This window comes from Alligator mississippiensis, chromosome 4 (genome assembly GCF_030867095.1).
Source record: "Alligator mississippiensis isolate rAllMis1 chromosome 4, rAllMis1, whole genome shotgun sequence".
Classification (NCBI taxonomy): domain Eukaryota; kingdom Metazoa; phylum Chordata; order Crocodylia; family Alligatoridae; genus Alligator; species Alligator mississippiensis.
The window spans coordinates 238099157-238122778 of record NC_081827.1 but is presented as its reverse complement, the minus strand read 5'-3'; the positions used below and the strand labels follow the sequence as shown (position 1 = coordinate 238122778).

The following is a 23622-nucleotide window of genomic DNA, read 5'->3' as shown; positions in this document are numbered from 1 at the left end:
AATGAGTTAGGAATTACCACCTTGTACACCTTTTCAAACACTTCATAGCATTTTTATGAGACTGCTCACTGTAAATATGTACTATAGTCCTCATTTCCATTCCATGCATACTGTAGTCCCTATTTCAGGCTAAATATGGACATCTATGTTAGGGGTGCACTGATAGAGATTTTGGGGGCTGATACCGATAGACAATTTTTAAGGAAGCATATCAACTGACACAAATCTGATTTCCAATACGCAGCCCTGCAGCTATAAGAGCTGCATGCGGCTGGTAAGTCTGTTGTGGTGGAAGAGGAGGGATGAGGGAAGGGGCATGGGGGATGGAGCAAGGCCCCTGCAGGAAGGAGGAAGGAGTGGGGCTGGGGCAGGCGCCAGGAAGAGCCCAGTTCAGCCCCGGTCCCAGCCTGCAGCAGCAACCCACCCTGCCCATGCCCCGTGCAAATTCGGGGGCACATGTCACTCCCTCATGCCCTCCCAGAGTTCACACATTGGCAGGAGATGTCCCTCTCCCTCCCCACACCCCTGGATGAGCCGGGGCTCTGTCCTGCGCCCCACCCCACCCCACCCCAGCTGGGAAGTGCCTGCCCCACTCCCACCCTCACCGCAGGGGGCTTGATCTGTCTCCCCATGCCCTTCCCTGTCACCTCCCCTTCCACCACAACAGACTTATCAGCTGCGTGTGGCTCTCCAAGCTGCCAGGCTGTGCTTCTCGCTGCCTGCATGGTGTGCTGCAGCTGCGCATATGCACGGGCATTTATCAGCCAAATTATCGGCCACATCAGGCCAATTTCTGATACGGTCAATTTTCTTTATATCAGTGCCAATCCAATATCGGGCTGAGGTATTGGTGTACGTCTAATATATTTTAACATATTAGATATAAATGACTTTAGACTATCTAGTCTAAAGCAGGTGTGCTCAACCTCTAGTTCACAGGCCAGATCCAGACTGTACAGCTCTGTCATCTGGCCCACAGAGCTTTCCAAGGGTCAAAAAATGTGGTGGTGGAGAAATGGGATAACCTTAATTGTTGCTCGCCTGGAAGCCAAATTTCCAGACCTATGGAGAGACCTGTGGGCGAGATAGCATGGCCTTGTGCACTAGGTCATGTGCTCAGGTCTGAGGTGGTGTGGAGCCAGATCCATCCATCCAGGGCCAGCCGAAGGCCCAGTCCAGCCACACAGGGCCAGGCTGAGGCAATGTAGAGCCCAATCTGCCTGTGTGAGGCCCAATCCAGGTACGATCTAGGGTCTGGCCCCACACCACTCATCTGGCCTGCAAGGCTGAAAAGTTGAGCACCACTGATCTAAGATATTTCAGCAAGTTGGAGGCAGAGCCACAGTGACATTCCCAGAGGTCCTTCTTTATCTATAGTTCTCCATTGGCTTGGTTCACTGGCAGCGTGATTATTATCAGTCACGAATACTATAAATTAGAGGAAGACAACACAAACTGCAATGGGATAGTTTATGCCAGATCTCAGCAAGAGAAGAATAAAAAAAAATACTTCCTTCTGTTCTGAGTCATGTAAGAAAATACTACTTGAAATAGTAGACTCACCCTAGTTAAGCCAGGGGTTTAGCCAGGGATACAGCCCCTTGGCTGGATTCAACCCATACCGCTGTATTATACAGCCTGGTCACTGGACTGATCACGTATGCTGGCCTTGGCTCTGCATTTGCTGTGCAGGCCAGGCTCAGCACCACATGCCTTGCACAGAGCACCGGAGGGCAGTCTGGGGTATGTGCTCCATGTGGCGCCCCACTGGACTGGCCCTGGGTGCTACCTCCAAGGCCATGCTGGAGCCAGTGCATAGGACCAGACAGGTGGGACACTACATGCAGTGTACTCCAGGCTGGTTCCCTGTGCTGAGTGCAGCGTGTGTTTCTAGTCCAGCTTACGTGCAGCACATCCTGGCTCCAGGGCTCGCTGTGCACATGGCATGTGGGGCATGCACAGGGTGTGCGCTGCCCATAGCATGTGGGCTGGACTCAGCAATACATGCTGCACAAGGGGTCTGGGGCATGGGCTGCATGTAGGGCTCCAAACTGACCCCCTGTGCTGCCTGCAGAGCTGGGTCCAACCTGCACACCATGGGTAGTGCATACCCTGTGCCAGCCCTGCAGACCAGATGCACAGCAAGCCCAGGGACCACTCTTTGCTGTGTGCAGCATGAGGACTGGACCCATTGCCATGGGCACTGCACAGAGGATCAATCTCAGTCTGGCCCAGACCAGCCCAATAAATCATATCTGGCCCACAGGGTGACACACTTGGGTTAGCTTTCTTGATGTAGCAGACAACTGCTGTATTTGATAAATCCATCAAGTAATACAGGTGCATTGTTTCTTATTGTTTCTATAGTATGTGGCATGTTTGCTGTCCCTATGAATGTTCTGGTGCAGAAAACATCCAATTATCAATGAATATGCTGTAAAGCAGTATCTGTAACTGTTTAAACATACACAAATCAAAGGGTATTTTCAATGTAATTTATTCTCAGAAATTCCTTTAGCAGACAAAGTATAAATTCTTTATAATTATAATCTTATATCAAGATTTCTGTAATAAGGCGGAATGCAACTACATTGTATAGAACAAAAATGTGCAGCTTTTACATGCCTTAGGCTGTTAGTTTTTACTGATAGGTATTTTTTTCATGTGGGTTCTTTCAGAGACCCTTGGGTGACACCTACTGGAGACAGAAAAAATAAGCATTTTACATGCAAACAAAATTCATAAAACATGTTTTCTTCACAGCCTTTCAGTACTGTCAACTCCAGGCATTCAAAAATGAATGCACTTTAAAAAAAAAAATTGCATTTAATTTTTTGTTCAACTTCTCAAGCCTTAGCGTATTGTTTTCAATCTTTTTTTTTTCTGCAACCATAAGGACCAGAACATTTTTTAAAGGCTGAATTTTTTCAAATAATTAAATGGACTCGGGAACAGACGCTTAAAAGAAGAACACCAGGCATCCCAGATTCACAGTAAAACATAAAGACTGACAACGTTAACTGTTCTAGGGCAGATGCCCAGAAAATGAAAATTGCCATAGCTCCAGAGAATTCACTAGAGATTTGATAACTTACAGCCATTGAGAATCACCCATCTTGGGTTTCTAACACTCTGGTTAAAGGAATATTAAAGAAAGGCACAGTACAAATTTCAAACTTCAGGCTGAATTTCCTATTAACTGTCACCTTCACAAACAAGATAGAGCATGTAGTTACTGCTCCCCAACAGTTTTTCATGGACACAATTAATTTGCTCTTGCAACAGCAGCTTAAAAGACTATAGGTTTCCAGAAATAAAATTATGCCCAGAGTGTTTCTGTTATCATTACCTGACACACAGTTCTAACTAAATGAAATTAAATGAAATTAATATAATTACACAAAATTAAATGTTGACTCGTGTCTGTGGCAACTAGACACCTGACTGCATAAAAACAGGGTAATGTTGTGACACACACACATGCATTCACAAAGAACATTTTTTTAAAAATGTCCCTCATATATAAATATGTAACCCGGGTGTCCCCAAAGTGAGTGTCCCCCCCTCACCAATAAAAGGGGAAAGCCAGCAGGACACATGTGCGGGGGGTGGAAACTGCAGTCTACTCGCAGTTCCCTCCCACCTATAGTGTCTCAATAGAGGAGGAACAGAAAGCAATGTCTTAAACGGGCACAAATTTAATATATGTATTAAAAGGTAGTGAACTAAAGTGAGTATTTACAGGTTTCACATACATAGAACTATAACTATATATATACACACCTAAATACAAACAGGTAAGCTTAATGGTCCCAAACAGTATTAACAGGTAAGTACAACAATAAATGGCATTTTAAAATACAAGGCATACAGTTAACAGTTAATAAATGCTCCCAAACTGCATAGTGTGTATCAAACAATCAATAAACACTCCAAAATATGAGACACAAGGGTTCTCTAGTGGTTCCCCTCCTCTAGGGGGTCTTCCCCTCCTGCTGCTTTATTGAGGCTACCTTTCCCTGAGCCTCACTCCCTGGTGGGAGACCCACTGCCCCACTAACTCACGTGCCCCAAGGAGCTGGGGCAGTGTTCATAAGCTCCCTGGCCTGACTACTGTTTCTCCGAGGGAGAGCTCAGTTCCAGGCCTCGGGGGAGGGGGGTGGCGTGACTTGCTCTCACATCCCAGTGGCTCAATCCTTCTCAGGGGGAGTTGAAGGCCTGGGCCGCCTCGGGCATGCCCATGGCCACGCTGCTCTGAATGCTGTTCCCCGTGCTTGGGAACGGCTCTGTTCCCAGGGCCCTTGCAGACCCACTGCAGGGAATGGGTCCCAGACCACCCGGCCCCTCCGGCCCCAGGGCCTTATGCCCTGCAATGGCTTCTGTGCTGGGCTTCACACCATGCTTGGAGACCCAAGCTGCCTTGTTATGGCTCCCATGGTCCCAGTCCCTCGTGGACCTTCTGTGCAGCGACACCCGCACCGGCTACCGCTTCTGTCCAGCAGTGGAATCTTTCGGACTCTTCTGGGCAGACGGATACTCCCACTGGGCATCTCTCCCAGCTCTTCTTGGCACTGGGACCTCTTCTTTCTTCTTCGTCCCTCACAGACTGTGCCGCATGCTCGGCACACAGATGCTTATATCCCCTTCTGGGGCTCCGCCTCCAGATTGAAAATGAACCAATTAGGGGGCTACAACTGCAGTTCCCAGCTAAGTCCACTCCTGCCTCCACCCCCTTTGGAGTAGAGGGGGAGTGGACTCTCCTCCTGGCTCCTCCCCTGCCTGTCTCTGATTGGTGGGTTTTACCCCACCAATCGCATTTGTGGTCTCCTAAACCCAGACAGCCAGGTGAAGCTTGAGAAGGAATCGCAAATCGAGTCTTCCCTGGATTTGCAGGAGAATTTTTTGGGTTCTTAAAGATGGAGGCTGTAAGCTTTCATAGCAAAAGTAAAAAGGAAGAAGGCCAAGACCATGAACAAAAACATTCTTATCTAAAGTGTTATTTAGGCACTAAAGTTAAATATGTGTTTAACAGACTGTTAGTATTAGCCTGATGTCATTCTGTTAGCAGGATCCTGCTAGGAAAATGTAAGAACTGAAATATAAGAGGTAAAAGGGGTGCCTAGGGCAGGGCTGTTTAATGTAAGTAGCCATGGCCTGAACATCCCATGGGGCTGTACACCAGCGGGGGCTGCACTCTTACAGATGGTGCCAGGGTGACCTGAGGGGTCCCTGGGCTGCATGCCACACTGACAGCCATCCCCACCTGCTGCACCGTATTACTCCTCCCCTCCCCCATTGCACTGCATGGGTGCCCCTTCCCCACGGCTGCATCGTTCACCCAGTCCCACCCAGGCTCACCCTCAGCTCCCCTGGCTGCACCATGCTGCAAAAGCAAGAGGAGGGAGGGAGAGCAGAGAGATTCTGGCCGCATGTTCAGCTAGAGTGATGAGGGGAGTGGTGGCTGGGCAAAAGCCCAGAGGCTGCAACTTAACTAACCCCTTGTGGCCTGCATGTGGCCCATGGGTCACTGGTTGGACAGCCCTGGCCTATGGTATAAGTTGACAGGATCCTAGCCGGCATGCTTGGAAGCCTCTTTATACATAAAAAGAATTAAAAATAAATCAATAACCAAAAGAAATTGAAACCATTTTTTTCTTTTATAGGTTATTTAATTATGGGAACACATGACCAGCAAGTGATTGTGACCCTATAATGAATCACAATACGTCAGGCAAGATGCCTCAGAACTGAAGATGAGCAATGGATTCTTTGTTTAATACATATCAAACTAATATCAAATTACTTCAATGTACCAAACTATGAAGGGTTTTACTGTTCCTAGTATGTGTGTGCAAGGGGATTTAAATTCATTTCCATGTGCCAGGGATTTACATTCTGAACTTGCCATGCATCAGGATGAAAATATAGCATGACTAGCTCATAAAAACAAAAAGACTTTTTCTTAGGTTCTCTCAGTCTCACTCATCTTATGCAGAATTTCTATGTAACTCAGTTGTCCAATAGTGCCTGTACAAAATAAAGAAGCTTTGGGAAGCGTTCTTTTCAGGCTTTCTTTATGCTTTTGAAGAAATTTAAAAATCAGAAGCATACCACAGAAGATCAGTGCAATACGTACTCAGAATTTCATGTGGATTCATAGACCACGGAACAGGGTGGGCCACCCAGGCTATGGCCCAACCAACTTTTAGCACGTTAATTTAGCTAGCTATGCAGTTAAAAAAATAGCTATAGTTTTAACCAGAATGACAACTGCACATTTGTGGATTATGTAAATTAACATGCTAAAAGTTGATTGGGCCATGGCCTGGGTGGCCCACTCCGTTCCGCGGCCTATGTGTGGATTATAAGAACCTCATAGAGTTTATGCAACTATTTCATTTTAATATTATCACAAAATGAGCAAGCTGTTTCTTGTTTCCAGGACAAAGTAATTTTGGGGACAGATTACCCTTTTCCACTGGGGGAGCTAGAACCTGGAAAACTGATTGATTCTATGGAAGAGTTTCAGAAAGAAGTAAAGGTACAATCTTTGAAATTTTTTATTTCTATTTTAAGCCTCTCTTTTTAGAGCCTGATCCAGGACCTAGGGAAGTCAATGAGGGGTTTCTGTTGACTTCCATGGGCTTTGCCATGAGCCCTTGGAGTTAAATGCTACTGGTATTTCAGATTTACATGCTTGTGTTGTACTTACGTCACTGTGTCACTGAAATTTTTGCACCTACACACATTTTTGGATTCTATTCCCATCTGTGATGGACTATATCACACTCCAGAAATGTTATGTGAGTACATAGGTGAGGATTCAAATTGTCTTAGAATGTGCCTAGATTTAGGTGGGACAATGCCAAACATTTGAGTGCCTTCCCCAGAAGGGAGATTCAAATTGACCCATAGGGCAGTTAGTATTACCAGTACAGATGTAATAGATACGTAGGTGCTCTGTACAGAGAATGAGGAATGGTAGGTGCTCCAGAGGGCAATCCAGAAAACCAGGAGATGCACAGAAGTAGCCAATATGAAACACTAAGACACAGGGGTATATCTGAACTCCCATCCCCCTCAGGCTCCATTCATTTACAGTTCAAAACACCTAGTCACATCTTCAACTGACCTTCATCTTCAACTGATCTTTGCTCATCCCACAGGGGAAGAGGGCTACAAAAGGTGCCCTAAACATTAATCTATCTCATTTCACCTGACTGGAAAACTGTGTCCAGTGGGATCACTCTATTTGCAGTCCAAATTAAATAATGAAGTCTGCCACCTGGAATGTCCACATCCTGATAGACAACCCTAACAGTGAGTGACCAGAGAGAAGGACAGCACTCATAGTCAGAGAACTTGCATCATTTGCTATTGATATTGATGCACTTAATGAGACCAGATGCACAGGAGAGGGGCAGCTCACAGAGCATGGTGATAGCTATGTGTTTTTTGGAAAGAAAAAGCCAAAAGAGACAGACACATCTATAGCATTGGTTTTGCTATCAAGACCAAGATCATTACTCAGATAGTAGAATGTCCAGTTGGCATCAGAAGTGTCTCATGATGCTTCTTCTTCAACTGACCTGCATACAACATGCAACAGTCATCAGTGCATATGCCCTAACCCTTGATGCAGATGATGAAACAAAAAAAAATTCAATTCTAAATTCAACTAAGTGCTGTCATCTCTCTCCGAAGAAGATAAGATATCTTTTTCTGGGAGATGTCAATGCTAGATGAGCAAGGAGTCTAAGCTATGGAAAGAAACACTTGGAGAGGAAGGGGTAGGGAAAGTCAATTCAAATTGAAATTTTTCTCCTGAGCAAGTGTTCGGAACATGTTCTTATCATCACAGATGCACTCTTACTCAAACTACTGGGCACCTGATTGACTAAATGATAGTGCATGCCCAGGACTGTTGTGGCATCAGTATCACCAGAGCTTCGACCAGCACAGATTACTGATGGATGGATTATCGTCATTGTGTCATGTCCATTTGCATTGCCCCAAAACAATGTAAACAAAAGAAGCAACCAAAGAAGAGATTCAATATTGAGTGTTTGAAAGACCCTGATAAAAACAATCATCTCCAGCAGTGCCTCAGTGAAACTCTCTAACCTCCCTGATGATCTGGACACCATTAATCACTGGAAGAGCCTCAAGAAAGGCACCTATGAGGTATGCAAAGATCCTCTAGGCTTCTCCACAAGTAAACATCAGGACTGGTTCAATGAGGAGGATAGGGAAATCCAAACTCTTACTGAGAGAAAAAGGGGAGCTTTCAAAGCTTGGCAGAATGACATCAACTACAAATAGAAACAAGACATTTATCACTGCGTTAAAGCAGAGATCCAAAGGAAAATTAGACAGCAAAATAACAGGTAGCGGGATAACAAAGCAAAAGAGATGAAAGTTTCCTGACAGCCATGCCATGTAGTTTCTTCAGCACAACCAAAGTGGCCTATGGGCCAAGCATACAAGGAGCCACCCTCTGAGGTCCAAGTATGGAACTCTTTCAAGACAGCTTGGTGGAAGGAGCGCTTTCAAGAGCTCCTGAACCAAGGTTCTACTGTTGAAGACAATACCGTCAAAGCAGCATAACACTCCATTGGATGCTTCTACGAGACACTTTACTGTGCAGCAGACTAATTTGCTGTGCAGTAATTAGGGCATAGTACACTAATTTAATGCGTTGCTGGATAGTCCCATCAGATACAAATAGTATCTGGCAGTGCAGTAAATTACTGCATGTGTAGATGGTGACATTGTTTACTCCAGCTCAAATTGAGCCAGACTATTTTTAGTCACGTTAATTGCACAGGTAGACAAGCCCATTAAGGACTACCTTACAGGTACACCAGCTTATCAAGAGGCCTTGAAAGCCATTAAGCAGATGCAGAACAACAAAGCATGTGGTCCTGTTGGCATGCCAGCTGAAATTTATAAACAAGGTAGAAAAAAGCTCTCTTACCAACTGCACATCATTATTATGAAAATATGGAAACATGAAGAGATTCCAAGTGACTTGAGAGATGCCAGAATAATCATTACTATATTCAAGAAAGGTGATAGATTGGATTGCAACAGTTACTGTGGTATTGCACTCTTCTCCATAGCTGGGAAGACCTTCACCCACATTCTTCTCAATAGACTCATTTTCCTCACTGAGGATATTCTACCTGAGCCCCAGTGTGGTTTCACATCACTCAAAGGTGAAATAGATATCATCTTTGCTGCTAGACAGCTGCAGGAGAAGTGTTGCATGAGACACTGAGATCTTTATATGGCGTTCATTGACCTAAGGCCTTTGATTTAATCAACAAATAAGTCCTATGGAAGATCTTGATGAGATTTGGATGTCCGTTAAAATTTGTTACCATCATCAGACTCCTTGTCAAAATGACAGCAAGCAATTCTTTGCTTAGTGGTTTGGAAATGGCCCTCATCATTATTAGAACTGGAGTTAAGCAACGATGTGTGATTACACCAACACACTTTTCCATCTATATCACAGCCATTCTGCATTTTATTGCTGATAGACTTCCACCTGAAATCAGCAACCAATATCATGTGGATGGGAATTTCTTTAACATTAACTGATTCATTTCCAAATCCAAGATAACAGTATTATTCAGCTGACCAGAACAGCATTCTAAACCGTGGTCTAAACCATGCCATGTACAGTGATGCTAGTACCTCCCTGTGTGTACTAAATGCACTCCACCTTATCACTCCAGCATTGTGAAAGTCTTTTTCAGCCTTTCCCATCAGTGGCTCATGGTGATTCTATAATCATTCAATATACCCTCTTTTCCTCAGTTGTCGTCGGTCTAGGGGCATCCCCATCTTACAGCTGAAATCTTTTACAGTGATCCTTAAGTGCATGATTTTGTACCTCATACTATTGAACTTAATTCTATTTCTAAAGCTCCATTCCACAAGGTGATTGAAATCTTCCTCTGTAACAGGGGTACTCAACTTGTGATCCATGGGCCAAATCTGGCCTGCAGAGCAATGGTATCTAGCCTGTGGCGTTCCTCACAGATCACAAAATTTGTCAATGGGGGAATAGTAACAATTAACAAAGCTACCCCTCCCTTGCTACCAAATTCCCAAACCCTTCTCATTCAGGTTGAGGGCTGAGCCGCACTGTCTTTCCCCCATGTGGCTGGATCAAAGCCAAGCTGCCTCCCACCCCACTCCATACAGCTAGACTAGGTCCACTTGTTGGCTCTGGATATAGAACCCGGACCCAGAGGCCTTGTTCCAGGTGGGGACCCACCCTCAGACTGGCAACAACCTCTCCATTCAATAACAGGCAAATTTATTGTTACACAGTGATAACAGAAAAGAAGCAATACTAACAATCAAGCAAGTCTATATATCTACCAAATCCTAGGTCTGTCATCAGAGTCAAAGTACATCTGGCCAGGATGCAGTCTCCACTCTGAGGCTCTTTCTTAGGTGTCAGATGTCCAACAGTCAGGAGGTGGGATGCCGAGGCCCACAGCCCTTTCCAGTGGGGTGGATGAGATGGGCTGCTCATATGCCCTCCATGATGGCCTCAGGGACCCTTCCTGGGGGAGGGGAATCCCTCTCAGGGAGGAGAAGGACAGGGATGAAACGAGGAAGGAGGGAGAAGGGACAAAGGGGGGGATGGACAAAGGGAAGGACTCTTTGTTACTCTCAAGTCTCTGCTTTTGTATCCTTCTTCCCTCTTCATGACTCCTGATGACTCTTGATCCATGGCTATCTCTGGTTGGTTGTCTCTCTGTGGTCACACTTCCACATACTGTATCGTCACCACATTCCAAACTCATCACATGCATACATAGTCATTTGGTCTTTCTGGGCCTTCTCCTAATTTGGTCTGTTCTCCCAAAACCAGGACACAGCTGCCCTCCACCCCCACTCCCTGCTGCTGCTCTGGGGCCTTGCAACTGGTGTCACTTTATTTCATCTTATGGGACAGTATGGTATATGCTCCCAGTTTCCAGGCTGTTTTCTAGACTGGTATCCTTGTTGTGTTAGACAACCTGTCTGCTTCGAGGGCTGTGAGAAACTTTGTGTGTGAGACCCAAGCTCTTTAGAAATCAATTAATCCCTGCTGTCCATCAATTATAATATATCTATCTATACCTATAATCCAATTCCCCAAAAAACAAACCTTTAAATACCATTTCTAAGCCAACACCACTGGCTGGATCCAGTGGCAGAACTGGGCACCGCCCATCTGGTCCACGAGGCAAAAAGAATTAGTGTCCCTGCTCTATAATAACCTGGTCCTTTTCTGCATTGGGAAAATCCTCCAATTGTATTGGAAAAATCACCCAACTAAGTGTCAGGCTTGCCACGGTGCACCTGAATCCACTACAACTGTTTTGTAATTTGCCTGTTTGTAATTTTGGGGGTTATCTTCACTTACTGCAAGGCAGGAATGAGACAAAACAGTGACAGTGGATCAGCTGATATGTGCTCCCAAGCAATGCATCTCCTTCCCCTTGAAGTCCTCTGCCCATGTCCTTTGCTTCCCTACAGGCCCTTGCTAGCAAGCAGGAAATAGTCAGGCCCGTAACATATAAAGTGATAACAGTTTTTTCTCAATCTATAGTATCTCCTTCTCCACACAATGAGATGAAAGAAACCTCATAAGAAAATTCTTCTGTGCTTTCCCACTCCTGATCTCCAGCTTAAAGGCTCTTTAAAAAGTATGTCCATATCTAACTAACATCTATTCCAGCTCTGCACTTGATCCAATAAAAGATATCACTAAAAAGTAGTTGCCTATCTATATGTGTCCTGAACCATCACATCTACAACACTTTAACCCTCCTCCTGCAGAAAATTCATTGGTAAGAGATAAATACAATCCTCTTTCCAGGGCTTAGTTGTTAGCATACAAAATATTTGTAAGGTTCTCTACATAAATACGTCTTCTATTTTTTTTCAGGACAAACTCAAAGCTGGAAATGCTCTGGAATTTTTGGGACTTGATAGAAAACAATTTGTATCACTTTGAAATTACTAGAGAAACCAAACAAGCACAATGGAGCATCTTCTATATATCTACATCAGTGTGTTGTGCATACCTACACACAGGCAAACATATGTTTCTACTATACTAATGTCAAATAAACTCTGCTAATAAATGATTTACTGTTACTGATCGTAAAAGCAAGGGCACTGGAAATCTGGGGATTTCTCTGCATCCTTAGATCTTTGAGGATCCTTCTTTCCTCCAGAATGGGACAGGTCATTGCTTCCAGCTGTTATAACCCACTGAACTTTAATCAGCACTCTTGAAAAGCTAACTCAGAGATTTGTGAATGGCATGCCTTTTCAGTCTTTGCTACCTAGGAAGCCTAATGAACACAGTTTGAGTGCCAACACTTGCCTATATATCACTGCTCATTGTTTCATCAGAAATATCCATATGAATGTGTCTGGGACTATAAGATCTTTAGGGCATAAATCGTGTTCTCTTATTTGTGTGGAAAGTGTTTTGCACATTATTGGCGTTACCAGAATAAAAATAAATAAAGAACAATAAACAGTGTGGTTTGATGTTCCATTCACTTAAAACAGGTATTTCACAGGAGGCTCCATGTTCTAAATAGAAAAACACATTAACATTTTTATCACATTGTACACCTGGGAATTATTCTGTAGGATATGATACCCTTTATCTAGGAAGTCCCAGTGTTCTAGGGTGGTGAAAGGTAGGTTTCCTACATCAACATAGGTTTAATCTATGTTGCTTCTCCAAGAAGTCTGTATGAAAGGCATGAACTTCAGAAGCCCTGAAGGTGTGCAGCACCTCATTAGACCAGGTACTGAGAGTTGGGAATCAGATGTCTATGTAGAGAAGGAAGGGAAAGTGGGTAACGTGACTTTAGTTAACTTTCACCATACTGTGACCTACAAGCCCTTCACTGGCAGTTCATGACTAGAGGACGTGAAAGACAAGGTACACTGTCTTTTCCTTTCAAATGTTTCTGTCCTTTAAAGTTTGTAAGTATATAGCTCTACAATTATTTTATACAAGTCTTCAATTATTTGACTGTTCGACAATTTATCCACCAGGAATTCCAATCAAGGCTGTCTAGGTGGTGACCTATGGGCCACATTCAGTCTGAGTGGGCTAAAATTGTGATATGCAGGCTCCTGCCTGGCTGCCACTCCTCCCACTGTTCCTAATGCTGCAGTGGCAGCCAGTCTTTGGGCAGGGCAGCACAGAAGGGGAAATGCTGCCCACACCCTTGCTGCCCACCAGGTGTAAGAGGGGGCTTTGCTGCTTGCACAGTTAGGGCAGTGAAGTGGAAGGAGAGCTCACCTGCATGGCAGTGGTAGTGGGGAAGGGCTCACATGAGGTGCAGGGGCTGCACATGGCAGGGGTCACAGGAGACTGCATGGCATGAGGCCCCCCGCAGCATGTGGCACATTTAGTGTGCAGCTTGGGCCCTGCATCTGGTGCAGCCTGTGACTCCCAGCTGCTCTGAAGCTGGACAGAACAGCCCTGTTTTAAGAAAACTTCAGTGGGGAAAGAGGCATCTTCAATTTTACACAAGGTCTCTTCCTCATGACCTTCCCACCAACTCTCTTTGCTTCTTTCAGATGTTTGAATGGATTTAGGAAAAAAAATAAATCTTAATTGCTCAAATACATTTTAATCAGATTAATACATTCTTAATTAATTTTCCTTTGCAAAACCCTTGATCTATCATATTAGCGAGACTACAATATTTATGTCTTTTGAGACTGCAGGCTGGAACCTCTCCAATAACAAGAAAACATATTTGATTACATTAAACCGTTACTTAATGATCACAGAATTCTTCACGGTAATTAATTAATGTGGCCTCTGAAGACGTACAGCATCGTGTGTGTTAGATATAAAATAAGATCTATTACTGAATAAAGCTATTTATGCTCGATGCCTCTGGCTCGGATTTTGCAGCCTGCGGGGCAATCCTCTATCTCCTCTTTTTTAATATATAGTTTAACGCGAATATTATGTAAATGGATCTTGAAGAGAAAAGGAAGTTTGCAAAATAATTATCCCAAGTACAGGCAGTCCTCAGACTTATGACACAATTGGTTCCTGAAAACCGTGTCTTAAGTCGAAACGTCGTAACTCGGAACCGATTTTCCCATGGGAAACAACGTTATAAATGGGGACGGGTTCCTGAGCCAAGGCCCGATACCCTATTTTCACCCAAAACAACCCAGAATTTTGTATTTAATCAATTATAGATGAGTAACGTATTTATATTGCAAATAGCAATCATATTGATTTGGAAGGACTTCTTTGAGGTGACTTGGCTGGGCCTTTTGACGGGCTCTTGGTTGGACGTTTTGAAGGACTCTTGGCCCGAGTCTCCTCGGGAATCTCGGCTGCAGGTTTTTCCGGCGTCTCGTCCGCTTTCTTAAAGAAAAAGCGTCCAAGGAAGCTTGCACAGACGTTCTCTGGGGAGACGGACGCTGCGGCAAACTTGTTTGCAGACGCCCGATCCAGAGTCAAGTCGAACCTTACGTCAGAAAGCCGAAACGGGATGGGTCTGAAGAGCAACACGTCGTAACTCGAAACGATGCAAGTCGAGGACCTCGAACGACATGCACCCGACGCGTTATACCACTTCCACCAACAAGTCTCCAAGGAAGCGTTAATCTGATTGCAATACAACAGCTGGAAAACTTCCTGTGTCCAAGACGGGAGTTCCCAAAACTTCCAGGTTGAAAAGATGAGCAGCAAGGCTACCCCCACCTCCCTGCTCCTCAGCCCTCTGGGCTCGAGGCCCCGCCTCCAAACATCAAGGGCGGGGCCCCGGGGGCGGAGCCAGCGTCAGGACAAAGACCGCGAGGCCAAGCCCCGCCCCCTGCCTCCGCGAGTTCTCCCTGCCCAATCCGCGCTGCGGAAAAAGGGCTTTAACGTCATTTCCGGAGCCTCTTCCAGCCCCCACCCCTCGCCGGCCGAGCGGGCGGGAAGAAAGGGGGGGAAATGCCCATGCTCTTCCCGCGCTCTGTATGGCGCAGCCGTGCCACGTGACCGTCCCTCTCCGCGCGGCGCTCTGGCCTCGCTGCCTCGCCACTCTATGGTGGCAGCGGATTAGACCGCCGCCGGGCGCCGAGTTCTCGCGAGAGCGGCATGGAGGGCGAGGCGGCGGGCGGGGCGGCCGGAGCTGGCGGAGGAAGTGTCATGGCGGCGGCGGGGAGCGGGGCGGGCGCGGCGGCGCGGGGTGGCGGTGGCGGCGGCTCCAGCACTGCGTCGCGCTGGTTCTTCAGCCGGGAGCAGCTGGAGAGCACGCCGTCCCGGCGCTGCGGCGTGGAGGCCGACAAGGAGCTCTCGTACCGGCAGCAGGCGGCCAACCTCATCCAGGACATGGGCCAGCGCCTCAACGTGTATCCGCCGGGCCGGGCCGGGCCGGGCCGCAGCCTCCAGCCGCTGCTGGCTGCGGCCTCGCGGGAGGGCGGGGGCAGTGTGTGGCGGAGGAGCCCCGGGGTCGGGTTTCCTTGGCCTGCTCGGGCCTGCGGGCAGGAGGCTCCGGCTCGGCCCCCAGGGCTCTCCCTTCCCCTCAGCCGTCAACGCTTTCATTAATATTATGAGGATTGTCTATCTGAGGCAGCAGCAGCAGCACCCAAAAAAAGGCCCCGCTCTTGCCTGCTGGTTGCTGCAGCTTAATAGAGGGAGCCGAGCTTAAACAGGTGCTCAAAATACTCCTGGAGGCGAGGAGTCTCCTTCCCGTGGCAGCTCTCATGTGCAGCCCAACGAAGGATGGGGATGTTTTGGGGTTTTTTAGACGAAGCCTTGGCTCTGGGATGATGTAGCTGGGTCTGGCCCTGCTTTGAGCAGGGGGTTGGACTGGATGTGACTTCCCGAGGTCCTTTACAACCCTTGTTTTGGCCCAGCATTCGGAAGAACCCAGGGATCCTCTGAATGCTTGGCCAATGGAAAGCATAACATACAAAAAGGAACTTATCGCTAGATGTTAATGTACAAGGCACTAGCACGAGCGTGTTGTACCAGTGGTGTGTCCCAGCCGAGCAGAGCTGGCTCGAGTTACGTCCCCAGGAGGGACGTGTTGTAGGGGAGAGTCGTGGCTTGATGATGATCTTAATTTGTTACTCCTTTGGTGATGTGAAATTTCCTTAATGCTGTCTTTCAGGTCTCAACTTACAATAAATACTGCAATTGTTTACATGCACAGGTTTTATATGCATCATTCCTTCACAAAATTTAATAGGAATGTAAGTACATTTTTGCATGCCTATCTGTGCTTGTGTGTGCGTGACGTGGAGGGAACAGCCGACTTTTTTTTTTTTCTATATGTGCTAACTCTTGGAGGTTAAAGTCTCATTATATCTTGGGAGATTGTAGCTTTGTGTCAACCGCTATTTTAGAAGCATTATTATTTAAAATTAAATAATTTTATTTAAATAAATAAATAAATACATTTTATTTATTTAAAGCAAAGACTAATGATTTCTCTTGTTATGCTAAAGAATAAATGTATAGGCCAACAGCTTAGCTTGTATTAGTTGCTGGTATTAGTTATTGTATAACTTTTATTTTAATTATGCTTATCTGGCTAGTGTTAGTGCCTTGTAGTTTTGAAAATTGGATATGAGATCTGAGGTCCCTTTCTACCCAAATTTTCTATGATTCTGTGAGAACAAACAATACATTGCTTACTTTTGCGCACATATCATGACCAGCCAGCAGAATTATTGTTGGCTTCTCTGTTTATAAAAGCCACCATTAAGTTATGTAACAACTGGCCTTCCTCAAGTAACTTAATGGCCAGTAATAGTAGAAAATAAAAATCCATTCTTGCAAGCAGGCCCAGTTATCTTGTGAATAACCTACCAGGTAACTTGATGTTAAATCTTTAATAAAAATTAAAAATAAAAATCCTGGTTGTAACTGAGTGTTTTAACTCTTACTGGTTGGTGTCATAGCTTAAGATTCTGATTAATGTGAAATCACAAACCTATTTTTCACGTCAGTTGTATGGGCTGTAAAAGTAAAAAAAAATATTGACTTGGTGGTTTCTTTGTATTAAGAAACAGCATTTTTTTTATATTTGTTTGTATCCCATGTATAAAAATAGTTGATAATGGAAGGAAATCTGTTGCTTGAGTGGTAAGGAAAGGCCTTGGCTACACCATAAAAAAGTTTTTGGGGCGGGGGGGGATGTTTTTGGTTTTTAAGGCTGATGTGAAATGTGTTTTTATTTTGGGTTTGTTATCAAGTTTGTTTTTATTTTGTTTGTTTTTGTAATTTGTGGGCATTGAAGTAAGAAATACTCCATGTCTCTTCATAGAACATTGGTGATTCCCCAGACAAATTTCACAGCCATCCTGAATTTTTTTGCCACAAGGAAGCCTAAGGCGAATTTGTAGTAAACTGGTTACTAAACAGTTGCAGTGTGTTTAGGCCTTAGTTACAAATAATATATTTAAGGCTCTGTTTATATAACAAGAATAATTGTCTAAATGCAGTTCTGGGATGTGATTGTCCCTTGTGCTTGGACACTACTACTTGAATGAAGAAAAGTGATGCCCTGAAAATGCTAGGGAGGAGGCAGTCTGTTAAGTGCTAGGAGGACATGCCTAGATTAAAATGTCATTCCCTAAAATAGTTTTCTATTTTCAAGGCAAGTAAAGTGTTAAAACAAGATTAGGACACACACATTTATCACAATAGCATATAAGCATAGTATATTTTGGTAGATACAAGTTAATTATGGGTGTCTTGTAGATCCTTTTAAAGGCACTAGAAACTATGTACGTCATCCATCTTCCTTATTACGATGGATAAGTGTATAATCTGAAAAATGCCAGCATGTGGAGCATTAGCCAGTAAGATGTCAAAATATGTTTATGGCTCCTGTGTACAATTTATAGCTCTTCCAAATGAGGCAATTTCACTTGGAGTGGTGGTTTTCTTTAACATATTGTTTCCACAACTCGGATTGGTGGTGTATGGGGTAAAGTAATCCATTGGATAACAAAAAAAAAAAAAAAAAAAATCTAGTAACAAAATTCAGGCTCAGTAGTAGTTGGGATGGTTGTCAACTGCCATTTACTACACGTTAATAAATATGGTCACTTAGTTCTTGCTAGTACAACTAATTTTGTAAGGAGAGCTGCATTAAATAACTAGTGGTTTGAATGATAATTCAGGTTGCAAGTTACTCTTGGTTGTAAATATGGACATTTTTATATTGCTCTAAAAGTTAAACACTAGCACATTCTGACCTTCAGAACACCTGTCTTAGTGTTGTTGCCAGATAACTTAGCATTTGCTGTGCCTGTAATATCAGACAGTGGCTTTTATATTTGTGTTGATGCACGGGCATCAAATGCGCTGCTTTATTTTTGTTCTTTTTCTATTCTTTTAGGGTGAAGGGGGTGGTCTCAAAGAGAATGCAAGTCAGATTTAAATTCATACTCCCAAGCCATCTGGCAAGTTCTTTATAGAAGGGCAGAGGCCAAAGACCAAAATAAATACTTATCAAAATCTTCTGAATGCTTGGCCAGTTGAAAGCCAAACATTCACTCACTGCAAGAAGAAATTTATCACTAGATGTTAATGTACAAGGCACTAGCAATCTTCAAAGTAAGGTTAGCGGAGTTTCTTACAAGTATGTGTCTAATTGTTCTTGTACATGCACTGGGACTGTGGGCAGACCATGACAATACACTATTTTAAGCAGGAGAGGAGGATGCAACTTACTGTTCAGGAGTGAATGAAGCACATCTAAAATTAACAACAGTTTCTGTCCATTAATACCAATGACCTGGACAGATGAAATTGTCTCATTGCTTCCACATGACTTGTGGTAATTGTTTTCATTTGTCTGTATCCTTTGCTGTTCCTTTTTACTCATGGCAATGAGAAATTTGAAGATTGGGCATGAAAATTAGGCATGTCAGTTAGTCACCCGAGTTACGATCTCAAGCTTTCATGCCCTTGCTTTTATTAGTAGGTGAATTTCCTTTAGCACTAAATACTTAATGCATGTACGTTACCTACATGCATAGTGAAGTGTATTTAAAGTGAGGAAACGTTCACTGAATAGCTCAATTCTGTTCTTGCATTTTTTAACTGATATATATAATCTTGAAATTCTACAATGTGTTAACTGTTCATATGGACATAGGCAGACCAGCAAAACACTTCAGAGTATACAGTTACAGTTTGGTGTTGAGCATGCTGGCAATTAATCAACATAGCTGAGCCATTTTTAAACTTGTTAAATATATTTTATGTTAACAGTATGTATAGTTGGTATAGGCCAGCTGTACATTGTTTGGATACCTACTGCACATTTGAAAGGGTCACTTTTTCACTAGTTAGAGGTTCACATATGGTTTGCCTAACATCTTTTAGCAGTAGTTCAGATTCAGATTATGGTTTCTCAGTGGCACTGTTGACGGTGATTTAACTGGCCTGAGTTTTTGCTGATTTATACACTTTGTGGTGGTAACATTGTAGTAATTTTGTTGAAGGAAGGTGCCAGCCACATAAGCTTGTAAAGTGTCTCTGTGAAAGTTTTCAGAAAATTACACTGTTCTTACAGCTGATGTCTAGTAATTGTAACTCAGTTTGGAGTTGACTGCTTGAGTACTTGCAATGAGCTTTTAAAATTAACCCATTTTTAAGAGATTTACTTTTGTTAGAATAAAAACTGGTCTAAATTTTGTCTTGCAGTAACAATGATTTGAATACTTTTAAAGTCCATACCCTTTTGGAAATGGGCGATGTTATGTATGTAGTATAGTAGCATGCTTGGCAATATGGAAAATGTAATCCCTCTACTGGAGAATTAAGATTCTCAGAATGGGTTTCAAAGGCAGAGAAGGGAGAAGAGTTCCTTGGTGCACAGGAAATGAGAAGTAAGACATCCAGATGCAACTCTTGAACTCTAAGGTAAACTTCAATTTTTTTTTAATAAATTCACTTCAGAAATGCTGTGCTGAATAACAAATGACCAGGTTAAGATGTATTCAGTGGGCTCTAATTGACATGCCTTAGTATTGCTTGTTTATAACAGTACCATCCTTGTAGAGTGCCTGTATGCTGCACTGAGAAGCTGCAGGAGGGACTTCAGTTAAGGTTTAGGTGTGGCATAAATTTGGTTGGGAGGAGAGAAGTTTCAGGGGGGGTCTGCTTGTTTTATTCTTTTTCTTGCAATAAGTATAGTTTAGAGAATTCTAAAATACTTGGTTTCCCCTCGTGCAAATTGTCAACTTTTGTAGGATGGGCCATTCTATATGGTGACTGCATTGCTGACCACCACTTTTTCTTACAAAACACCATAACATCCCTACAGCATTTCAGACAGTCAGGTGAAAAGGTTAAAAAAAAAGAGAGAGAGAGAGAAGAAAAAGTATTTTTATCAGTCTTTTCTAGCCACTAAATTGTATTAAATAGCAAAAACAAATATCACTTGACCAGACGATCCAGTTGTGACTACTCATTTCCCCTCCTCTTTAACCTTTTACTTCCATACAAACATAATATTTGGCTCTTGGTGAGCTTGGTTATCGTCTGTACGTATTCAGCTTCAAAATGGTTAAACATTAAAAATGCACGCAAGCTGCATTAAATCCAAGAATGAGATAAATATACATTCAGTGAAAAGGCAGATATTTAAATTTTTATACAAAATATCCTTATTTTTTTACCATCAGATATCCTAAAGATCTAGTTCTGTGGCAAATTATGCTGTGTAATGGAGACAACTTTTATGACCACTCCAAATAACTAATATCAAGAATTGTGGGTTTTGGTTTGTGCTTTAAGACTTGAAGGATGAGGGCAGGGGCTGTTTCAGCAGAACTTTTGTTCCTAAGTACCTCAGCCACTTAGGAATTGAAGCTCCCAAATCATGTACATGTTTTCTTCTCAATCAGTCCACAAGACTAGATCCAAGTCTGTATGGATCATCTTTTTAAATTGGTTGATTTCTGCTGTGTTTGCATAAAATAAGCTTGCAGTCATCCTGTCCTGTTCAGGTCCTTGTTTTTAAATTTGTTTTTCTGACATAATTATGCTTTTTGAGTGTTAAAAGTGGATATAGCAGGTATTGAATAGCTGCTGAAAGGCCTGGAACAGACTTCAAATAGCCTTATGACCATTTCAGTGATTGCCAGAGGTCTTAAAATATTGTCAAACACATAAAATTTTCTACTCTTCCAGTTCAGTAAACTAAGTTCAAATTTAAGGCCTCAAATCTGAAGGGAAAAATTACTTTATTTTTCACCTGCTTTTTTATATTATCACAGTTCCTTTGTACCTTGCTTTTATGCAATTGTTAGAAACCTTCACATTTAACCTAAGAACTAACTCTTCACTATTTTGGGCTATGCAGTAACTTGACTTTTTTTTTTTACTTGAGGCATTTTTAATCAGAAAATTTATATGCTTTTACTTACTAAATACTAACTACTAGCTTGTAGTTTTGGTCAACAGCGTTCACACTTAACACAGTCCAAATGAGAAACTAATTGGTGACCTCAACACTATGAAGAATGAAAAATGGAAGTATCTCAGCTTCCTGTATAATCTTAATTTTCAGAAGCTGTGCCTACCTTCTTAAAGCTCCCCCATAAAAGCAAACCAGACTCCCAAAAGTTGAATTCCGTATATTCCAAGTTTCATCATAGAGTAAGAGTTGATTCATTGAACTTGCTTTATTCTCTAGTTACTGATAATTCCACTTTCCTTTTCTTATCTTCTAAGCAGTTTTACACCCTTTTATTTCCACATAAGCATACACAAGTAGGAAATCATTGATGTTCCATTACTTCTATTTCAACTTCTTGGGATAGAATTAAAGCTGTGAATTAAAGGCACCTGATTTGATTTTAGAGCCTCGAATTCTTAGTAGCAAATTGTAATGGAATTTTCATGCAAATGCATATAACACACAAAATCAGAAGTTACGCATTGGAAAACTAATTTAGTGCACTAATTTAGATTGCTGAACTACCTGAAGAGGTGACCAAGCCTCAAACAAGTCAGGACTTAAAGTGAAGTATTTTAAATTTGTTCTGAAGGGACGTTTTTTCTGTTACTTTGGTCCCATGATGGGTACAGATGACACATGCACACATTTCCCTTACCAATTTTCACTTATGGTAAACTAAACAATTAATACCATGTTAAACATTAGGCCTTATAAACATTTATTCCTTAATTTAAGTTAGGAAGTTGAAATTATTTAATTTTGAGTAAAGTAATGGCTGCCAGAAATCAACAAACCCTTGAAAGATAAGGGTTGAAGAGTGGGTGGTCCTCTTGATGGTTGAGCTGCTCAATGGTTGACAGTTTACTAGAATATTTTCTAACAGGTTATAGCTGCCTTTTTAAAAGCAAATAGCTTGCAGCTGTTTATTACAGAAATGGCAAAAAAGTATACAGTGCCAGCCCCCCTTGTCTCAGTATCATACTTTGAGCATCTCCATTATACATGTATGAAATAAAGTATCTTCAGACTGCAGTTAATCACTTACTACTTCTGGGGTGGGGTTTAGTCAACATGATTAGCTCGGTTGTTCTTATGTATTCTTCTAGAGCAGTGTTTCTCAACCCATGGGTCACAACCCAAAAGTGAGTCACAAGAATATTTCAAAGGGTCACGAGCTATAGCAAGGCAGAAGAGCAGCAGGAAGGCACCTGCCCCTTCCAGCTGGGGGAGAGCTGCATAGTCAAGCTGGCAGCACCAAGGCCAGTGACCGTGCTCACAAGCCTCTCCTCCCTCTATCCCATGCTGGGGCCAGACTCACTCTATTGCCATCTGCATGAGCTGGAGCCACTGCAGCCACCGTGCTTCATCCTGAGTGGGATAGAAACAGCTGGGGGCTCCTCTGGCAGGGCTGGTGTGGGGGCAGAGAGCTGCAGGCCAGGAGTGAGGGACATCAGCATGGTCTGGGGGATAGGGGACTGAGGATTGGGCATCAGCAGGGCCTGGGGGGTGTGGATCAGGACAGGCTGTGGATCTTTCCAAATGGGTCCTGGTAGGAAAAAGGTTGAGAAGCGCTGTTCTAGAGCATGTATTCGTCACCGAGCCCTGTATCCATGCCAAGTCCGGAGTTTTGTAAGGAAACCATTTGTTATCTGAATAAGTACTTTAAAGTCTGAGAAAATTTGCTCCTAACAAAATTCAAAGCAATCTAAATTGAATTCAGTTTTTTCTGGCAAGTATTAAAAACTAAAATAAAACTAAATTCTAAAATTGGCCTAGACCAGGAACTTGTGTCATGTAACACATACATTTTGAGTGTCTAGATTGAGGTTTAACTTTGGTTCACCAAAAGTTGGTTAACTAGTGGTAAAGCAGTATCCAAAACTACTTTAGAGAAGGCCTTCAAGATAAGTATTGAATGGGCACCCACAGAAGTGGCTCTTTTCAGTGATGGTTTGAGCATGCTTATAGGTTGTTAGATGAAGAAAGTACTCTTTGTACCTGATAAGTAGCTAAGCAGAGCTTCAGTACGGTAAAGTCCAACATCTTCAATAGACTTACAGATGATGGGAATGACTAATGATTTAATGCTTTGGTTAATGATTATTTTAGTCGAGAATATTTTCCACTGTACAAAAAAAAA

General features: G+C 43.1%; 2 protein-coding genes across 10 annotated transcripts in view; both read left to right on the top strand.

The window, feature by feature from the left end:
- ACMSD (aminocarboxymuconate semialdehyde decarboxylase) overlaps positions 1-12562 on the top strand; it is a 68586-nt gene extending 56024 nt beyond the window's left edge. Inside the window, exons 9-10 of one of the 2 annotated variants that reach the window (XM_014599608.3) lie at positions 6443-6541; positions 11957-12562. In XM_014599608.3, coding sequence (XP_014455094.2) covers positions 6443-6541; positions 11957-12025 — 168 coding nt within the window. In that variant the 3' untranslated portion in view covers positions 12026-12562. The other variant, XM_014599609.3, reaches the window with a different exon arrangement.
- Positions 12563-14978: 2416 nt separating this feature from the next.
- The window catches only part of CCNT2 (cyclin T2), a 34787-nt gene continuing 26143 nt past the window's right edge, over positions 14979-23622 (top strand). For 2 of the 8 annotated variants that reach the window (XM_019480409.2, XM_059727421.1), the window contains exons 1-2: positions 15014-15405; positions 16170-16251. In XM_019480409.2, the coding sequence (XP_019335954.2) occupies positions 15152-15405; positions 16170-16251 (336 nt within the window). In that variant the 5' untranslated portion in view covers positions 15014-15151. The other 6 variants (XR_009462132.1, XM_059727422.1, XM_059727423.1 and 3 more) reach the window with 6 other exon arrangements.